The 21,264-nt window shown below is 34.8% G+C and overlaps 1 protein-coding gene across 6 annotated transcripts in view; it reads left to right on the top strand.

The window, feature by feature from the left end:
- CDIN1 (CDAN1 interacting nuclease 1) overlaps window positions 1-21,264 on the top strand; it is a 124,997-nt gene that overhangs the window by 13,070 nt on the left and 90,663 nt on the right. For 5 of the 6 annotated variants that reach the window (XM_066188333.1, XM_066188337.1, XM_066188334.1 and 2 more), the window contains exons 2-5: window positions 13,700-13,745; window positions 14,603-14,667; window positions 17,829-17,889; window positions 20,810-20,882. In XM_066188333.1, coding sequence (XP_066044430.1) covers window positions 13,700-13,745; window positions 14,603-14,667; window positions 17,829-17,889; window positions 20,810-20,882 — 245 coding nt within the window. Of the gene's footprint in view, window positions 1-13,699; window positions 13,746-14,602; window positions 14,668-17,828; window positions 17,890-20,809; window positions 20,883-21,264 lie in introns of those variants that run through there. The other variant, XM_066188340.1, reaches the window with a different exon arrangement.

Genomic DNA, 21,264 nt, shown 5'->3' with positions numbered 1-21,264 from the left:
TTTTGGAGTTCCCTGTTGTTAATTGAGGACACAGACAACAATAAAGACATCATGTATCTGTTTCTATTTGTGGCTGTCTGGGAGATGGCAGAACTTCTTATCAGTCCTCTGTTGATACTGGGAGCATCCAGTCCTTTATTGTGTCTCTTTTGTGGAATACAGATCCTCATTTGGAGACTACAACTTGTGGAGAGTACAGTAACTAATAGGCACAATGAGTGTATGTTCCTATGAAATGGTTATTGAACATTAGACATTTATGGCATTACTATAAAATCCATGTCGTAAATGTAGCTCTTCAGTTTTCAACACAGCTGAGCAAGATGTCCTCCTAGGCAGGTGCATTTTCTTGGGGTACACAAAATACAAAAAGAGAAAAAAAAACCTTGGAAGCTAGATCTCTGGTTCTTACAGAGCTTAAAAAGGAAGATCTGCTTTAACCAGTTGGCAGGTACTCCAATAAGCCAAGCAAGTTCCAGTCCAAATAGAGTTCAATGACCTTATTGCAATCAATGAGTGATCTAACACAGGAATATGCTTTCCTTTATCCTGTTATTAGGAACAGGAGAATATATTTGTTGACCAATAGGAGTAAGTTGGGCTACATTTTTTGTCTCATTTGTATTGTGTTCCTTTGACATCAGTGGTCTGAGAAAGAAAGGAAAGTGGTCCTTTATGGAATAAATGCATGGTTTCAGTCTAAATATTTTCCTAGCCATATCTTTCTGCTTGATATGTCATCCAAGTGCTGAGCATTTTTTTTCCAAACAAATTCCATTGGTTGCCCAACAACTATTATTCACAAGCTTCCTGCTTACACTTTTTGTTTTAATTTACTATTTAGACACAGACCTCAACAGTGACAGACAATCATTCTTATACATTGTTATTTTTTGTGGTTTCAAGGTTTCTGGATAGAGAATTTTGTCCATTTATCTGCAATAGATGCCTGTCATTCTTACATTCTAAATCACAGTAATTTAAAGATAATATTCAAGTGTTTCAACTACTGTGTAGAAATGAATATATTTTTATGTAGAAGGATTTAGGGAGGTCAGCATGTGTCACATATTACTTGTTTGTGTTAGTTTATTTTGTAATTCTTAGCTCACTAGTTTCTTTTTCAATGATATCTCTCAGTGGAACTTTGCATTAGTGGATCAGGAAGTTTACTGAAATAACCAGTTGAAATTATTAAAATATGCAGTGGGAAGCATTGTGCTTAGTTTAATGTGCTTCTGAATATTAAATGCAAGTAAAATGTTATATAGACATGAAGCCAATTGTTATATTATAGTATATGAAGCAATAGCTCTGTAAACCCTAACCTCATAATTTTGCAAGTTCTACTTTATCATGTAGCTGTAAAAGGCAATCAAAATAAATCACAGAAGATGAAGAAATATTTTCTAGGGCTTTCTGTATGCTTTCAGAAGTGGGGCTTGATCCATGAAATTTTAGTAAGCATATTAAATAATACAATATGATGTGCAACATGTCAGGTCTGATAAATTATTTTGTATAGGACATTTATACAGCATATGGTGAGCTGCTATGTGAACAGCTTAATGACTAAATTATGTTAATCTTTCTTGCCATATTTACTTTTCATTTAAGAAAAGGCATTTTCAAATTTTTATTTTACTTTTTTGATCATGTGTAGATATAAGAAAGGTGTAGGTCATCTCTGAGAAGCCGTGACAGTGATCCAAGGTTCCTCAGCTGTGCAGTGTACATAACACAGATGTTGGGAGAGTCATCTGTCAGCTATGCCTCTCCTATGGAGTTAAAGTTCTAGGGGGAAAAGAATTCGACACAGTGCTGTCACTGTTACATTTTCACAATAGAGGAGCATGCAAATAGTCAACCTCCTGCTTAGCAGTAGTGCCCTGTCTAATGTCTGTGCTGGTTAGAATAAAAAAATAGTGGGTGCATCTAGGGCTCATAGATCTGACAAAGGTCATGCTATGCTGGGCATTTGAATTGGAAATTGTCTGGACTTAGATTTTATAAAGCTCCCACTGTTGTCGGGGAAAATTTCAGCAGGGTTTTGTCCCTGGAGAGGCCTCTTAGGCCCTTTTCTGTCCTATGAATGAATTTAGATGTGAGGGTTTCTCTTGCCTTAAAACTGTTAAGTTCATTTTGCATACATCCCTAGAGAGAAAAACTGGCAGATGCTTTTGTCTTGGAAGTGTTTAAAAGAAAACTGCAGAACAGGAACAAGGGAGAGAAGGGGCCCTGCGTGGAGTCCCAGAACATTTTGGAAATGGCCAATATGCAGTTTTCATCAGTACTAAGGCGGGGCGCAATATGGTGCCTGTAACTCACTAGGGAATATGAATGTTGATTAAGCATACTCCCAGGCTTTGAAATCCTGAAAGCAGTGTCAGAATAATGGATGTTGAGCAAATGTCAAGCATTTGTTAATTTCTCTGTTATTTGGAGTTTATCTACCATGATCAATCAAATAAACTAGTGCTTCTCTGTTGTGGCATGTGTCATTGATATGGTGATTAGGTGGATAGAGAGGCCTTCTGCTTTTTATTTTTTTTTTTTTAATTCCAGGTAACAGATTACATACGAACAGCCATAAATTTAAGTTAAATATTTCTTTACAATTGGTTTAGTGGAAAGAGGTGCATTAACAAAATACTTTCGGGGTACAGAGAGACAAAAATATTTGCATATCTGCTGTGATAAAAATTACATTATGCCATTTTTTCCACTGTTGGCCTTAAATTTTTACTGTCATGAGGAAGAGGAAATTATTTCTAAATAAAAGTTGATAGAGCAATCTTTTACTTATTCTTAGAAGGATAAGTTTGAAAACAAAAGATATCCACCTCAAAGTGCTAATTTATGGCTTAGTTCCCTTCTTCACTCTAAACCTTTTGGTTTCTGAAAACTAGAAACTTGATCTGAACATCCTCTTATTGATACCCTTTTGTTAAAAGTAGAGATCTCTTTTATGAGAAAATATATATTCTAAGATATGTCATGTATAATATATATATGTAAGTTGTTAGTTACTCACTAACGTGCAGACGTGTAAACATTCCAGTTGAGAATATTTTGTTCTCTCTCAATTTCCACTATTTTCCGATGTCTCAGTTCTGTTAGTTTGTCGCTCTTAGAAATTAGGTAACATATAAAGACCAGATATTTAAGTGTGAAGAACAAATTAAGATTAATCTGAAATAGAAGGCGGCCTTTGCTGCTTTACTGTAATATATTAAAACTTCAAAATATGAGAGGATAGGTTTGGATATTTTGTGTGAGACCTTTTTGAAAGCTGCCTGAAGGACATTATCAGTCAAATTTCAATGAATTCCAGTGAAGTTTGTTTAACACCCTTCTCATTGATTTTTTTTACTTTTGTCCTTATAGACTTAATAAAAAGATGCTAATGTGTATTTTTATTATGTTTTTGATAAGTCACAAAAATTTAAGAAGTGTCAGTGAGTCATGCCATGCTACTTGATGCATGCTGAGGTCATCTTCAACTTATTATAACAGAGAACTCATATTTGTTTTTCCTTGGCTTCCACATTTATTTATCAAAGCCTCTAGGCTCATTCTACCAAAACTGGTGAAATTTTGGTGCTTGGTGAAGGTGATGCTGTATAGTCATCTTATTGAGTGTTTATATCAGAGATAATTCTGTTCCATTAGTGTCCCATTAGATTCTGTTCCATGGAGTAAGAGTTCTGGAAAGCCAGCCTCTCCTGCAGTGGCACTGTGGGAAGCAGAGCCTCTGTTACAGTCATTGTATGCATTTTCAGGGCAATATCAGGAACATCAGAAAAATCCTCTGGAGAGGGGAGGAAGGGAAAGGAAAGGAAAAGCCTGTTGATAGGAGTGGAAAGGGTTAGAGAAGTTTTAGGATACACTAATGTAATGTTGTGATCAGCTCTTGTGATGTTCCCTTCATATTGCCTGCCAGTTTTAGATAGAAAGCCTTTTTAACAAGAGAGTGCTGGAAGAACACCAGAAAAAAAAAAAAATAGCTGGTTTTCCTTCTTGTGCATTTCTGCAGTCTTTCCAAGGGGAAGAAAGTAGTGGCATTAAATGACTTTACTCTCTCTGTGGCATAATAAGTTATATCCCTGGGGCTGAAAGTAGGCTTTGTAAATATCTGCCTGTGTGGTACAACAACTTACATATACTAGACAAAATGCTGCACTGTTGAGAAGGTAGACAAGAATTATTATCTTTTTTTTTTCTTTTGTTTGGTCAATAATTACAATTAGCTTAAAATTTTTAATTTTTTTAAATTATGAACACTGTCTAGGGCTCTAAAGTCTCAAGGGAATTAGCTACAAATGGATTCATCTCTTGCCTTGAATCTGCATCATAACCAAAATGGGAATTTACTAAAAACTGCCACTTCTTTATCATCCCATGTTTGATTCTTGAAATTATATCCTGAATATATTTTAGGTTATATCCTGAATGGAAAACATCAATAAGATCCTGACTTATTTAAGGAATTAACAGTTTTGTTTGGATAACTGGAAACTTTTTTTTGCTTCAGATGTTCACTTTTTATGGTGAAGAAACCTATGCAACAGTGTGTATGCATGACATGTGATGCATGCAAATGCTAAATACAGTAGCAGCATGAGGCAAGTGTCATTAACAGTAATTTATGTAATGAAAGCCACCTGGCTGTCTTTGTAATTAATTGCTTGTAAATAATAAATTTTAAATGTAGTTTATAGTTTTCTAAATTTGATTATATATTTTTAGGAGCAAATTGTTTAAGGGTGTTTGGGGATTTATTTAGTTCGACACAGATATGCTTTTTACATGCAGGCTAATTTTTTTAATACAAAATGAACAATCTGATTAGCTCTGAATTGCCATTCATTCATAAAAATAGTTTTCTAAACTTAAACACCTAACTTGTACAGGACAATATAGTTTTGTTGAAAAAAAAAAAGCTATAAAGTAGAATTATTTTCCCCCTTTACCCACAGTAAGTAAATTGAGGTTGAAGTCTGAAAAACTTACCTTAACTTCTCCTGATCTATTTCTTTTCCTGGGCATAAGGGGAAAAATAGCATGATAGACTAATCCAAACAAAATGAGGGGATGAACACAAAATAAATATTTCAAATATTGCTTTCCAATAATAGCCTACTGAGTATATTTTCAGTGTGTGGACCTTGGCCCTATCAGTAGGGCAGATAAAAAAGGCGAAGGATAAACCCGTGGTTTAAATTGTATCTTCTTTACCTTAACTGCTTGTTGAGGTCCATTGCTGTTGTACCCTAGGAACATCTTTCTTCACACAACCAACATTGGATAAGGAACTACTTTACTGTATTTTTGTCTCATCGTTCAGCATTTAGATTGTACTACCAAGATAAAAGTGTCAAACTTGCGAACATGCTTTTGGTGCAATCTTAACTGAAGTAAATTGAAATAAAGTGTGGATGATGTTCAGTTGGGTGCAAATTAGGAGCTCAGAGATGTTTTACCTTTTTTCTCAGTCTCTGGTATCCTACTATATGCCTCTGCTTTGGGACGTTCACTCATTCTTTCCTGTTTATTAAGAAACTTTTCTTCTTGCTAAGTAACTTGGAGTAGTTGAAATTGAGGACATAGCAAATCATCTACTTTTGCTAGTCTCAAGCATTAGGTTTTTTAAATTTAATCTTCTCAAAAAAAATTAATGGTAGAGTTAAAAGCAGAATTCTTGAGAAAACCAGGAAATGGAGATGTAGTGGACAAGTGCTGAGGTTATCAAGGTGTGTGTGTAGACAAGCCCTGTTTGACTCCTATCAGTTTCTTTTGTCAGTGGATTCCCTGATTAGATACTTAAAAGGTATGGCAATTCAGAGCTAATTAGGCAGGTTCTGCTGTCTGTACGGTGAGGACGTTCAGTAGTCATTGAAGCCTGATGTTAGAATATTTGGGAGTTTTAATTTCACATTTTAGCACTGACAATCTATTTCTTAAGCCCTTATTGTGAATATATATTGTTCTGTATTACATCTGAAAATATTTTTAAGTTTGAAAATTTGACCTAACAAAACAGTTTTATTTTTTAATGGAAGAAACTTGAAACATTAGTGAAATAGTATTATACAGGTCTCTGCGTGGGTTTGGCACTGGAATAGGTTCCAAACATTCATGCAACAGGCATTGTTTAATTCCAGAAATAAATTATATCAGAACAGTATCTTAGGCAAATTACTGTCTATTTTCACTACTTGCTTACTGAGATTGTAAGACTGAAAAAGTAGTTTCTTCTTGTATGGACCTGCTACTCTCCTACTGCTGCTATTGCTGTATTTTTTAACATGTTATGTATTTATCCACTGTTAAAGCATGATGCTGTTCTTTTTATCATAACCATATATGTGTGAATGCCAGCATTTTTGTTCTTCTCTTTTCAGGTTGGGAGAGTGATCATAAATACTTCGTAATCATTTGAATATGGTGTAATTTTAGTTACACTTATTGCTGTTGGAAGTAAGATTTTTGTTGTGTGGGTGAAAGAAGGTGCAATTTATCTCTGCGAAGAGCCAGCATTATTTTGGGATCACTGCCCGTATTGGCTATTTGTACTTACCTCTGCAACTTATTTTTTTCACATCTGATACAGATTGTTCATAGTCTGCAGTTGTTTTAAAATATATTGGTTGTTACAAGAGACACAAAAAAATTAGGTGTCTACAGGAAGAATTGGTGCTCTGTTCTTAAAGGAACTTCTAAGTCTTCCTAAATGAAAAATCAAACAGTATCTAATACTGGCAATTTTCCTCTGTCTGCTGCTAGAACTTATTGGCCAACTAGGTCAGACATTATTAAAGTTCAAGTGGCCCAGTGGGAAAAGTAATGGCCTTACGCTACTATGAATTTTAAATGCTGCCATTTCTATGTATTGCACCATCATCTGTTCTTGCACATCACTAAATTGTATAGAAGTTGTGGGACCAACCAATGTCAAGGTCATAGAAGTGACGACTCTTCTCAAGTAGCCTTCGCTGAGCTTTGTCATACAGTTATACTCATAACCCTGGCTATAGGCAGCAAAGTTGTATGCACATGCCTGAATTTAACCCTTTATATTATCAGTGAATAGTGCAAGCCTGCGATGCAAGATATCTTTCTCCTCTGAATCTTTACTTTGGGTTTTATTTTTGATCTTGCCGAAGGTATGAGATTGACTTTGAGGCAATGGCAATTTTTGGGGATCTGTATTTAAGTCTTTTGAGTTGAGCTGTTGTACAGCTTACTGAACTGGATATCAGAGAATTTTTAAATTGATTAATGCTATTGTTCTTCAGATAAGCTTGAATTTCATCTTGATTTTAAATGTAATCCTACTAAGTCTGAAATGAGCTTATCATCGTATGCTTCTTGTCATACATATATGTATTTCTACACACACAGCATAACAATAACAGTAACGATAACACCAACAAAACAACAACAACAATAATAATAATAATATATTTGTAATGGGAGTATTTTCTCTACAGAACTGTATTGACTTTATAGTTTCCAAAGGAGTAGCTACCAATTATGCTTCATTGTATGGAAGGCTTCTTATGCAGAAATAATAAACTGGTTTTGTATTCCAGATTCGGTGTAGCTGGAAAGCTGGAAAATTGGAAGATGGCCACTTTATAGAAGTTACCATGTTGTAACTAAAGACTTAGATACTTCTATATTACTTAGTAACTCTAATTCAAATTCACCTCTTGATTTAAAGATATATAGTCACACACATATATGTATATGTTTTAACTTAAATCATATTGATATAACTTAAAGCATATATTGATTTAACTTAAAATGGTAATTCACTGACTTCTGATAAATCATTAGTGGATTTGTGAATGATAAAAGTACAAATGTATACAGGAATGATACTCTGCTTTTTGAGAATTTTCATTCAGACAGGTGACCACAATCATACTGAACTATAAGAACGATTGTAGTACAGGAGGCTACAGTGAAGAAAGATTAAAGCTGTAACTAGAGGTCAATGTGCCTCCTTTGTTCCATGTTATTCAGTGCTTGGATGCATATAAGCCTAACAGTTCCCAAGCCTTGGGGTAGGCGTTTGGTATTCCTGAGCCTTCCTGGATTCTCTTGTGGAATCATTGAGACTGCTAAGAAGCCTTTTTGCTGTCTGGACAATCCTGACACGTGGAAGAAATTCTGAAAATCTGCTAGTTGTCACCTCCTCTCAGATGGGACGTTGACCATCAGACTGGCGTTGGGTCATTTACAGGTGTAACTGTGGTGCTTGCTGCCCACATCCTGCAGTTCTGGGAAGTCACTGGGGCTGTATGCATCCGTGCATGTTATGCATTTGAAACAATGCTGCTAGATCTATTTGAAATCCATTAGTGACAGATTTTTACAAATTAGAATGGACTGGTTAGCATGTGATACGAAAAATAAACAGTGCTTCCTTTAGGAGTCCCTGTTCCAAATCATTTGCAGTATGGAAGACGAGAATTTTGCTGTTTGGATTTCTTTCATGTCTTTAATAATGTAACAGGAAAAATACCTTCTAGACACATGCTCTGAAACTTCTGGATAGATGTGAGGAGAATTCCCCTTTCACCACTAGTCTTTTAAATTTGTTGGATTTATATCTTTCTTTCCTCACTTAGATTTTTAATCTGGCATGGCAGCACCTCACAGGTCTAGCCCTATTACTTTTATTTTAATGCTCAATATTGTATCAGTAAAAGTATTTTTAAACTTACTATACATGTAAAAGAGAAGTTCTTTTCCAGTTAAAAAAAATGAGAGACTCTTGCTGACTACTTCAGAACATACCATGAAAGATATGAGTAGTGCTGCATACTCAGTAGAGACCGTGGAAGGGAAGAAACAATTTTCCCTCCTACTTGAATTCCTGGTGTAGCTAAGTGGCAGTGTGTGTTCTTCAGAGAGAAGATATGCTACTGTAGCTTTGGGATTTCAGGTGTGACAGCTTCTGAATTTTGGAAATACAGCTCCTGCCCCTATACTCGGTTTTTTAACCAATATATTTATCATTTTAATAAGATGGACTATTCCATTTTGTGAAAAAGAAACAATGAAGCTACTTTGTTTATATAGAACATACTTGTTTTATGGACTATACTTTCTCCCTGCTTGTCTCCACTTGTGTGAATAATTCTGGATTAAATACTGCAGTTCATATTTACTCTTTATTTTTTTTTTAAATTATTTTTTTTTACAAATCTCTCTAGATACTCTTTCTTTGTTCCATGGTAAAATACATTAACTGTAAAACTGATTTTTTACTCTTTCTACTTTAGGCAAGTGTGGAGTTAAAAGTGAGGGAAAGGAAACTCACTCTAAAACATAAAACAAATGGAAACTTGGTTTGCACCTGCAACTCCATGTTTTCAGTAATCTCAGAAAATAAAGTTAAAAACTGTAAATTTTATCTGTAAAGAATTCATTATTGCAAGGGCTGATAATATAATATTTGCATATCATTTGTTATGCTTGGATTTTTCTCCCAATGAGGCTGAAGTAAGTAGCAGATATTAAGATGGCCAGCGCTCCAAATCGTGGTTGCATCTACAGTTCTGTTTTGTTGAGGTGATGGTCTTGTACAGTTAAATTGCTTTCCTCATTACTCGCTGCTTCTTAGCCAGAGTTTTGTATCTACTCTAGCTATGAAGCACTAAACTGCTTATATGAAGTAGTAACTTACCTGTTACTACTTTATGTATTAGTACTCATTGCAAACCAGAACATTTCTGAAACACTCTCCAGGGATTATAGCATTCCTCATCTACCAAATTCTGAGATTCATGAGAAGAGAATGGTCTAAATTTTTGTTCTTAAATAGTAGTTGACCAAAGGGCCTATTCTTTTCCAAGTGCCAAACTTGCAGTTTTCTTTCTAGATTAACTGGTATCTAAGTTCCTAGAAACAATTTCTCTTATCCTTTTTTCTGGACTGACTTGGCCATCCCATTCTAAATGTTGGATTTGTGTATTAAAAATAACTTCCATAACTGTAAAACTTTTTTTTTTTTTTATGGTGAGCAAATTTTTATATCTTTATATCACTTGGAACCTAGAAATTACACTTCATTTTATAAAATAGAAGTAATTTTATCTTTAAAAAATGGGCATTTTTAGCCAACTTTCGATTTCACAGTTTTCTGCTCAAATCCACTTATGTACTGACAAGATTATAAAATACATTCAGATGGAAGTATGCTACTGACATCAACACAGAGTAACAAAAAGGTAAATTGGCATCATTGTGGATGCCAGTATACAAGAAAAAGAGGATATCTAAAGAGCAGGGCTTGATGATTTGAACAGAGCTCTGGGAGTTAGATTCATTACTAGCTGGAATTGCAGAAGATAATGTTTCCAGGAAAGTTGTCACTACAGAACTTAAGAGAAAAAATTGCTTATTTCCCTGGACAATATACTTAGTTCTACAAGAGGGGTAACAAGTTAATTTATTAAATGTTTAAACAAGGTAGTACTCAGAATTATGACTTCTGGATTTTTTATTTCTTTGTTTCAGAAAATCAGCAATTATGTACTTTGGCTCTACCGTTGTTTCTCAACAGGAGTCTGCTTGTCACAAACATCTATATACCTAGTCTTCAAGTAAGCCATGAGGCTTACTATATAGTTTATTCCATGAAAGGCAATAATACGGGACTCAAATGTTACTTTGAATAAAAAACACTTTCAGTGTTACATTTGTTTTTCTGGATAGCTCATCGATAAATGCATTTGTCTGCTCATTTGTTGCCTTGAAATCTTGTATAGAGGTATCAGAGGATGGATGGAGCCCTGGGAATTTAGCTGTTCCTGTAGCAGTAATGGTAACTTCTATGGTAGTATTCCTGCTGTCAGTATCAGCAGTTGTGATCATGCTGTTTTGCTATTCAAATGCGTGTTCGTGACTTCTCTTCCCTCTCCAAGTACATAGTACTGTCTTTTTCAGTGCTTTCTGAAACCATGATGTTTCAGTTTTCACTCAGTGGGATCTTGTAATAGATGCTCCATCTGTGTTTTGAGGAGCTATTTCATTTTGCCAGGAAGTTGTCTCAATGAAATTGTAGCAAGGAAACACTGAGTGGCAGATGAGTGGTTTTAGTGTTTAGGACAGGAACTGTGTTAACCAAAAGAAACATGGAAGCAGCCATGTGAAGATATAAGTCCACTTCTCCTGAGAAGGGGAAAGATCATCCAGTAGTAAGGCTTGAAATTCTTTGAAGGGTGTTATTGAAATAATCCTCTCTGCCCCAATGGTAAAGTTTCTGTACTGCAATACAGTATATGTCCAATTTGCACTCTTATTGGAATGAATTTTTTCAGTATTTGTGCTAAGTCCTAAATTGTCTGAACAGTTGGAAGCATAGGAGAGGAGAGTTGAACTAAATTGATGTAGAAGGTCGAAATCCAAGGACACCAAGGGGACAAATAAAATGGACAAGAATAAGAGAAACGTTTAGTTTTGAGAAGACCTTGAAGGTCATCAAGTCCGGCCATTAACCTAACATTTCCATTAAAGTTAGGTTTCCATTCTGCCATTAAAGGTGGAGTGTAAAGTGAGGAAGGGATAATCGTCTTAGTTTTTTTTTGATACGTCAGTGTATAATAGGATAATGGTAGTATAAGTACAGTTATCATACCAGGAATAGCCTAAAAACACAAAAATTGCGCTGTCAGTGGAGGACAGCTCAAACCAGAAATCTAGTCAAATGCTGTCCTGATCTGTTTTGGGCTTTTTCCCACATCTATCTCTAAATTCAGTTCTACCATCATGACCATGTAAATCTACAAGGTAATAATAGTTATGTGGTGAGCCATTAGGGGGCCATATGTATCCAACTTATTTATAGCCTGCAGGTTTGGGGTTTCTTTTAAATCAACTTGAAATATCTTAGCTTTCTGTATGTGTATAGCCTGTGTAAGTATATAATCCTAATTTCTTTCCTTTGTTCACATTCTAGTGATTACATGTGCAGTTTGCAGGTTGTCATAATTGGATTGTGCACCTTTTGGAGAGGCTTTGTGGTATGTAACTCCTGGCCTCTGTGTCACATGTATATTTAAATGATATTTGAATATTTATTTTTAAATACTTTAAATAGAAACTTTAATAAAAAATTAAATTCTTTACTGTATTGTACTTATTTTTTCTGAAATCCATTAATTTAATAAATCTGTATATTAGTCAGTTTCTATTGCTTTCATTTTTCTACAGTTTTGAGTCTCAGTGAGTACTTAGGGTGAACAGTCCCATGTGTAAAATACTGAAGATCAAGGCTCAGCTTACTGCTGTCACACAGATGTTGTGCTGGGCAGACAAGCCCAAAACACAGAGTTATGGCAAAAAGCCTGGAAGCACAGCTATGGATAAGACATACTTGTAAGTTCTTTATCCAGCACTGCATTATTCTAATCATTTTGTTCCTGATTCTTCAGCTGCTTGGTTTAGAGGTAACTTTATACCATGCTGCATGTACATACTGTCTAACTCTGGTCCAGCTGTTTAGTTGTTTTGTGCCTCAGTGTTCTCTTTTGTAAGTGGGAGTAGGATTTCCCTATCTTAGATTAGTATTTCTGAAGTGTGACAGTTGGAAGCAGGAGGGTCATTTATATATGGAGAGAACATGTACTTTTAATGTAATTATGATACAGGTGTTAAATTCACATACAAGAAATCTTGATAGAAGAGTGAAACTTTAGACATTGTAGAATCTTTGAACTACCTATGCTGTGCCATAGTAGGTGAGTTCATAAAAGGAAAAAATGTTAATTATTCATAATGCTGTACTGTACCATAAAACTCGATTTATTGAGATTATAATTTGTTCAAGTTGCATGTAGTAGAAAAATATATCAGGGTAATTAGTAGTATTCAGGATGTGATGAGGTAGATATATCCACAGAGAACAATTGAAAACAGTGGCAGTGTGGTATTGATTGCCTTTCAGAGGAAAAAAAATCTTGTCTCGTTTCTAAATGTTAACAATTCAGAGAGAAAAATTCCCACTTGGGAAGAATGCTTTCCAGGTTGCTTCATTGCCAGGTGTTTGACATTGAGTGGAGCCTTAGATGAATGAAGCTTATGGCAGCTTTTGGAAATGACCGACTCTGGGGATTCTTGGCTTCCTGCTGTGAAAGTTTCCATTTTCAAAGCACATCAGTTTCAGTGGGAATGTTCCACTGGTCCCATATGCTACTCCTGACAGAGGGGGAAGTTTTTAACCTGAATATGAGACAGCTACTGAAGAAGTTCCCTTGCTGCTAACAAAATGAATTTCAATATGCTGCCAATGAACAAGCGGCATGTTCCCAATTGCTGATGGAATTTAACTCTGTCAATTATTAATGGAAATTTTGCTTTCATTTCCTTTTTTCCTCTGTTACCTTATAGGTTCACTACTTGCTCCTGGTAGGACTTTTGGGTTCTGAAGTTGAATCACCCAAACAGTATGCTAGTTTGATTTGAAATTCTTGCTATATTTTCCTCCCCTCCCTCGTACGCTCTCTCCTTGACCTAGCAGCAGGAAGCCTTTGTCTGAGGTGTTCATCTGGAACAACTTTTCCACACTTGTTTTCATGTTCTGTTAGATTACAGGGCAGCAGGCCTACCTTTGAAGCTTCCTTCTCTTTTGTTTCTTTGCAGTGCACTCCAGTAATTAACTTTGTCCTTCTTTTATTTGTTCCAGTCAATCGCAGTCCACTCTGCTGAGCATCTTCTCCCAGGAGTACCAGGTTAGAAGTTTTCTCCTTTGTGAGGGTTGACAGGTGCCTAATTGAATGATGAATGTCCCTTTATTTCTTTGTAATTGAACTGCCAGCTTTCTGATTGGTTTGGAGGATGTTCCTTTTTCCACATCAAGCACCGCCTGAGTCTCAGTGGATGGCTGCCAAGCCTACCCATCCATCTGTCTAATAACATCTAGCCTTTGCTTATTTGGTGGACCTGTAATAAATTATGCTAAACCATTATTATTCTGACAATAATAATTTCCCTGTGTTGCATGGTTCCATGTGCTAAATGTTTGCTGACTTGCACTGTCAGTGCTGCTTTCCATTGCTGACAGAGATGATGATAAATGACCATTGCCGGAGTGGCAGAAGGCAAGAGAGGCAGAAAATGGAGTCATTTATCATGAGATGACAGGTGTCAGTCAAATGGCAAGTCTCAATGGAATTACTTTTTGTAGTTTTTCAAATAAGTTGTTTTTAAGCAATGTTCTTCCTGGTTAAAAATGCCAATTGAATTGTAAAACTAGAGTGCACCAGACTTAGATGGAATTGAATTGAGGGAAAATTAATACAAAGGTTGAAAGAGAGAACAAGTTTTTCTTTGCCCTCAGCAGCCTTCAGTAAACTTATTTAGATTCAATTATTGTGACCTTACTGGCTTTTACATATGGTACATTGCAGTACAATCTGAAGATGTTCAATTCAATAGCTAGATTGAATGTCATTTCTGTACGGAATCTAAAAACATGGCTCCCATCTATCAAAGTGTAGCCAAGGATCACGTGTTTGCATAGTCATGATTTCTGTGTTTTGATCTATGACACGTTTGTAAAAGTCCTTGTTTTTTTTCATTTTTCTAGAAACAAATCAAAAGAACACATGCCAAGCATCACACTGCTGAAGCTATTGAAACTTATTACCAAAGGTATGACCTCCCCACCCCAGTTAAGGCTCTCATCATAGCTACTGGTTTTTACTGCCATTGTGAGTAAATTAGCTTATGAAGCTAATTTTATGTAACAATAAATTAAGAATTTGGGGATACAGAATGGTTCACCTAAAAATGTTTTTCACTAGAACTACAGAAATTCTTCAGGATTTGGTCATTCTGATTAAGAAAGAGTCAGGATAAGCAAATATTTTTTCTGTGTATGTGATGGCGTTTATTATGTATTGCCTAGGGTTTGTATTTTTTAGGATTTCTGTGTCAAGACTGATTTTGATGACTTCCTTACAGCAAGAGAGCTTGTTCTCTTACAGTTGCTTGTTTAAAACAACATTTGAGTTACGTTACAAAAAGTTACATATTCATGTATTGCCAGTTAAAGCACTAATTTTTCGATCATTTCTGTTTTATCAACAGAAGTGTCAGAAATAGTTTTTAAGGGAGGATGAAAACCTTTATGTCATTTTACAATTGTTTGCATCTTAAGCTAATAAACTGTGCTTGCTACAACTTATAGTTTTTCTGTTAGTTCTATAGGCTTTACTAAAAATATTCCAGTGACATAATTGGGGCAGAGTGATAACAGGTAAAGATGCAATTAAAATATAACTTTGTAGACTGACATATCTGAAGAGCATGCATGGCAAGTGAATTCATACTTGTGATGTACGATATTCATGCTTAATACTAATCTGTATGAATCAAGAAAATAAACAAAGAGCCTTCATTTGTAAACAATTAAATGTGCTTCTGCCAGAGTCATGTATTTAAAACTTAAGCACAGCCTGATTATATCAGACATTGGTTTAGAATATCTAGTGTGAAGTGTACTAGTTTGAGTGTTTGATTTTGGTTTTTTAGTAGTTGTGTTGTTCTCTAAAATTTGTACTGGATCACATCACACTTTTCCTAGGGTTGATTCTTGTTTAGGAAGAATATTGGCTTAAAATGTTGTGCTAATAACATACATATACAGTAGTACTTTTAATTATTTTTCACTAGCACAGTTTCAGTGAAGTGGCTTGTGGTAATTGTAACTGCTGTGTAAGTAACCCTTTTCTTAGAGTATGCGTAAATCACTAGTTCCAGCCTGAAGCTTCAACCTGAAACGTGGAACAAAATTTTGCCTTATGCAAAGCAGCAGTTGTATTGGTGTCAGTAGGGTTGTAGGTATGATTAAGTTTGTCTCACATCAGGTAGGAGGATTTGGTCTCCTGTCTTCTTCTGTAGTCTGAAGTATAATAGCAGTACATAACTAATGCATTATGTATGAAGCTGTGTGGTAGTGGTAGGGAAATCATTCTTTATGCTATTTCTGAGTATGTCATTTTGCAAGTGTATTAACATGGCTGAGTAAAATGCACATGTTTTAAAATCAGAGACGTTCTGGTCAATAGTTAAAAAACTCATTTCAGTCCTGTTTTAACAGATTTACTGTATAGTATGTTCAGGAGGCTACAGAAGCAGACAACTTGAGTTAGAAACCACTTTGAAATACTTCAGGCATAAATATGACAAACATGTCTTCTCCTCTGCTCCTCTGTAGCATCCACTTTACTGCTGTAAACCCAAGTATAGGTGCTATGCTCCTTAGTGTTTCTGCTGGCATACAAGCAGATAATAGTGCTGTCATTTCTTTCTTAGGTCAGAAACTACCAGGTTTTGAAGGTAGACATTACCAGTGGTCCCTGTTAAGAGCAAGTAAAGTAGTTGAGTAAAGTAGTTTCTTCTGCTTGGCTGAAACTTAAGCAATCACAAAGTACAAGAAGGATCTGCAAGTTTTCAGAACGGTATTGTCATCAGCATGTGAGACCTGTTAGTCTATAATGGAGTTGCCAGCAGCACTAGAAATATCTGACAGAAATTTTTACTTCATTGTCACTGTAGTGTTGCTGTTCGATCATCTAGATGCATGTTTGAGGACATTATCTCAAGTACATTTTCCTAGTTGTGTATTTTGTGTATGATCTCTCATTTTCTTCTGTTACAAATTTTCAATGTTTGAATATACACGAGGGATCTTGTTTTGTGGGTTTTTTTTTTAATGTGGAACTGACAAAGGTTACAGCGAAAAGCTTTTTTCATTTCCTTAGTTCACTAGGCTTCAGAATAACTTGCAAGCAAAAAGCCCTCTGTCTAATCTTATGTGAAGGGGTTTTATAAAGGTATGCCACCCATTCCACAGAAAGGTAAAATGATAAAGAATTTTAATGTCTGTAACTAATGAGCAGAAGAGTGTCTTCTGATAGATAGGTAATGATAGAGCTGGAAAGGCTGTGGCCTTCTAATGATGTCAGTAATGATGTGCTATGCAAATACAGACAGGATAAACGAGCAGGTTCAGATGTTGGTAACTATTGTTGTTTTCCACATGTCTGGAAAGCACAAAGTGACTTCCAATATCATAGCTCCTTCCCATCAGGTTTCAGGTTTCAGGCTTTATTGAAATGTAAATAGCAAACAGTGAAAGTAACAGAAGTGAGGAAAGCGACATTGTGTGAAACGATGGTCAGAAACATCATTCTGCAATACCCTCAACCAGAAACGTTAAGCCTTTGCCACTGATAGGATAATGACTTTCTATCAACCTTTATTGAATCCTAAATATTTCTTGTTTTCACTTTAGAGTATTAATTGTTTGACTGATTACACTATAGTAAGCCTTTCATATTTAAACTAATGCCCAGTTGATAAAATCTGGAATAAATTTGAGAATTTATGTTTTTGTGTGTAGTAGTGAATTGAGTAAGATATACAGTGCACCTTCATAGTTGAAGGTCATGTGGAACCAAAAATCTTTACTGTGAATAATAGAGGTTTATTTGTCTGTGATGCATCTGTAAGTAGTACAGATATTATTTATTTGTGTGTCATTTAGCCACATTTTTTAAAATTTCTTGATATATTGGGGTTTTTACCAGTGATTTCATTGACATGGATATACTTGCAGATGAATAGAATAGGAGACAACCCTGGAGAGTTAGTGATTTCTTAAAATACTTATTTCTTAAAAGATTTCCCATTAACTACTCTGTAATGGGGTATTTTCCCCTAAATGAAAAAGATTCACAAGGGATGCTGACATGTATAAACTGGCTTTTTCTTGCCACTGCAAAATTACCTGGCTTTGTCTTGTCTAGGTACCTGAATGGGGTCATGAAAAATGCAGCTGCCCCAGTATTACTGGACCTGGCCAATGAGGTAATCATCTTTCTTTTTTCTTTAATCTTCCAGTGTAAAACCTGAGGGGCATATCTATAGTGACTTTAGTGAGAAATGTAATTAACCTAAAAAAAATGGTTTCAAGGCACATTAGACATTTAAAATGGTTCCCCAGTCTGTTAGTACTTAAAATAATTAGACAAAAAGCCACATTTATTAATAAATCAGTTCATGCAATTAGCTTTTTAAATTCAAGACAAATGTGTAGGATACCCTGAATTTGTATTTTGCTGAAAATTTCAGACAGACTGCAGGTCTTTAATGCATAAACTAAGTAAAAATTCTCACATTGATTAAATGGAATTTAATCAGTTTGATTCCTTGCTTTTAATAACAAAACCCATCTAAGTTATTACTATTTTTAGTAATAGGAAGGCTTAAAACAAATCATTTTCCTGACTCTTTTTATTTCTTATCTTAAGATAAAGCATTTAAGCAGAATAAATTCCTCAGTGTGTGAAAAGTTCTGTATGGATGCCATTAAAGTATTGAAAAAATTAATGCTGTTTATGAACTAGAATATGAAATTGCCTTTTTATACAAGGTGTTATTTGTATTAAAAACTGCTATCTTAGCACTAACTTAAAGAAGAGGTAACAAGTTTAAACCAGTGGCAAGGAGTTTCCTAGGGAAAAAAAAAAAAAGATGAAATACCTGTTTTTTAAACTCTAAAATATTTATTTACCGTAATAGTAACAGTACAATAGCTGATACTCTCTGGAACTGCTTATGCAATCCTCAAAGGAATAGAATGAAATGTATGCTGTTTTGTGTTGCATTTTAATAGAAAATGTAAGAAGGAAGCAGAAAATGAGTGTTTGCATTAAAAATGATATGGCACTGTGAACATTAAGTGTAGCAATAGCAGCAAGTTCTACATGTTACATTAGTAAAAAAGAATGGTTTTTCTCTCATGTACATTGCTGCAGCCAGCAAATGAGCGATTACCTATCAATTACTGGAAGGTTTTAATGGTCTGTGAAGTGTCTGGGTAACCTGATCATACAGTTAGCATAGAATAAAGGATTTATTTCATATTAGTGGTAATGTGTAGCTTCTTACCATCTCTGCAAAAGACAAGTCTTGAAGTACTGAGAATAGAATGTACTTTACATAAATAAGTACAATCTTATTAAGAATTTAGGTAAACATCCTGATGGATGATATATTGCACCCATATTATGTGGGAACTGTCATAAAAATATTTCAAGCACAGAGTAATGTATCTGTTACTGGTTCTTTGTATATTTTCCCCATTGATTTAGAGATGATGCATATAATTTCTGCCTCCAGTGAGCATATCTTTGTTTATATTTCACTAATGCATTTTTGCAATTCAGATCAAAGATATCTGCAGTTCAGAAATAAATAAAAATTAAATCTAAGAGAAAGGGGAGATACATAAAGAACTTATCTGCTTCTGGTTTTGTAGTAGCAGGTATATCAGAAAGGCAATGCGTTTTGTGGCTGCCACCTAATGCATTAGGGAAACGTGGCAATAACCAGCACCAGATTACTGCTTCCAAACAATCAAGCTGCCATTTTTATATGATGGTTAATATTTAAATGACGTACTCTTGCATCTGCTGACAATTGATGTAATGGTAATACTTTATGAGTCAATATATATTTAATCAGTGGAAACTGTAAAAATTGATGAGAAAAATATAACATAGCTGTATTACAGGGTGTAGCAGCTCTGTTAAATAGGAAAAGCTCCATACTGTTATCTTTTGGGGATTTTTTTGAGGGCGTATAAAACTACTTCTAATTCTTTTTTTGAAATTAAATTATTTGCCAAATGTTCATATTGTATATGTAGTACAAAAAGACTAAAATAAATCACATTTTTGTTAGAAACAATAAAATTAGTCACTGTTCTCTTCATACAAATATTTTCAAGTGAGATTTGAAGCACTATGAATTTTACTTACATGCTAAATTCTGACATGAAGCATGATGGCCCTATTTCAAAGAAAGATGGACACATGATTAATATGAAAATTAGGGCGATGCAAGTACCTGAACTAATAAGGTAGTCCTTATTCAGGCTGGACTACCTTCAGTAATTTCACCATTTTTCATGTGTCAGCTCTGATGTGGGTTACTGGAAATAAGCAGCTCCATGGAATGCATTTCTCTCTACTTGGGGAATTTAGGGCCATCCAAGTACATACACACATTTGGAAAAATATCCATGCACAAATGGAGTAACCTTTTTTTGTGTAGTTATTAAATCAAGATAAAATTTTTGCACTAATAGTGAACTTGAAAAGGTGTCAAGAAAAATACACTGTGACAATGTATGACCAATGTTTACTGTCTCATTGTTAAAATTCTGATTCACTAAAGCAGTATTTTAATGGTATTTTAAAAGCTACTGTAATTTCAGAAGCAACTAGGTTATACATTTTTCTTACATATAAAAAAAGCTGAACTGAAGGACTAGCTTTGTTAAAAATCATCATACAAACTCAGAAGTAATTGTGACTGACCCCAACACAGCTGCTAGAGATACTGATACTAAGGATATGTGGTATCACTTGATGGGTACCACATGAACAAAGATTCATAGCAAAGGATCACCACTTCGTTTTCTTGATAAGTAACCTTATAAAAGGGATTTCACTGTCATCATTTACAAAGGGCGGTTCAGATGCAAAATGTACAAACAAAATAACCAGAATTTTATGTTGTCTACTTTATTTGGTTTTTCACTGGTACTGTGGATTACTACTACACATTTGGTGCAAATAATTGAGCTTGATAATTAGAAAAAGATCCTGTTTACTCTGTTTTGCCCTTTATTTTTTAATCTGCAAATAAATTACAGTTCTGACAATGCGCATCTAAATGCATTTACGTCCTGAAATTCTGGTTTTGTTTTTGTTGGGCTAAGGTGGACTTTGCCCCATCGTTGATGGCTCGTATTGTGTTAGAAAGATTTCTACAAGAAAAAGAACAAGCCATCCGTAAGTATCTTAGCTAGGGTTTTTTGTTTTCTTTTATATTTTTTTGCTTTTAAAATACCTTTTGTTTCTACTTTTCTTCTGACTATGATAGAAAAATAATTACCACAGCACTGGAAGTGAGATAATGAGGATAACATTTTAAGTTGGTATCTTCAACAGTTAATGACAGTTAAACTGTATGTAAGAAAAGCAGCCACAGTTTAATATTATTTAAATGAATCTTTTTCCTTTTAGATTTCCAGAATATCTGTTTTTCCAATAAAATAAAGGGTATGGGGTTCATGCCACATTTATATCTTTAAAATTCTGTATTTTAGAAGTCAGTAATTACTGACAGTAATTCTTAAAATAAATGTAAGCCACTTTTAATTTTGCAACGTTG

The sequence above is a fragment of the Chamaea fasciata genome, unplaced genomic scaffold (genome assembly GCF_029207755.1).
Source record: "Chamaea fasciata isolate MVZ Bird 193981 ecotype frontalis unplaced genomic scaffold, bChaFas1.0.hap1 SCAF_7, whole genome shotgun sequence".
In the NCBI taxonomy this organism is placed as follows: domain Eukaryota; kingdom Metazoa; phylum Chordata; class Aves; order Passeriformes; family Sylviidae; genus Chamaea; species Chamaea fasciata.
Note: the sequence above shows the minus strand (reverse complement) of the source record. Positions and strands in the feature narration are given on the sequence as shown.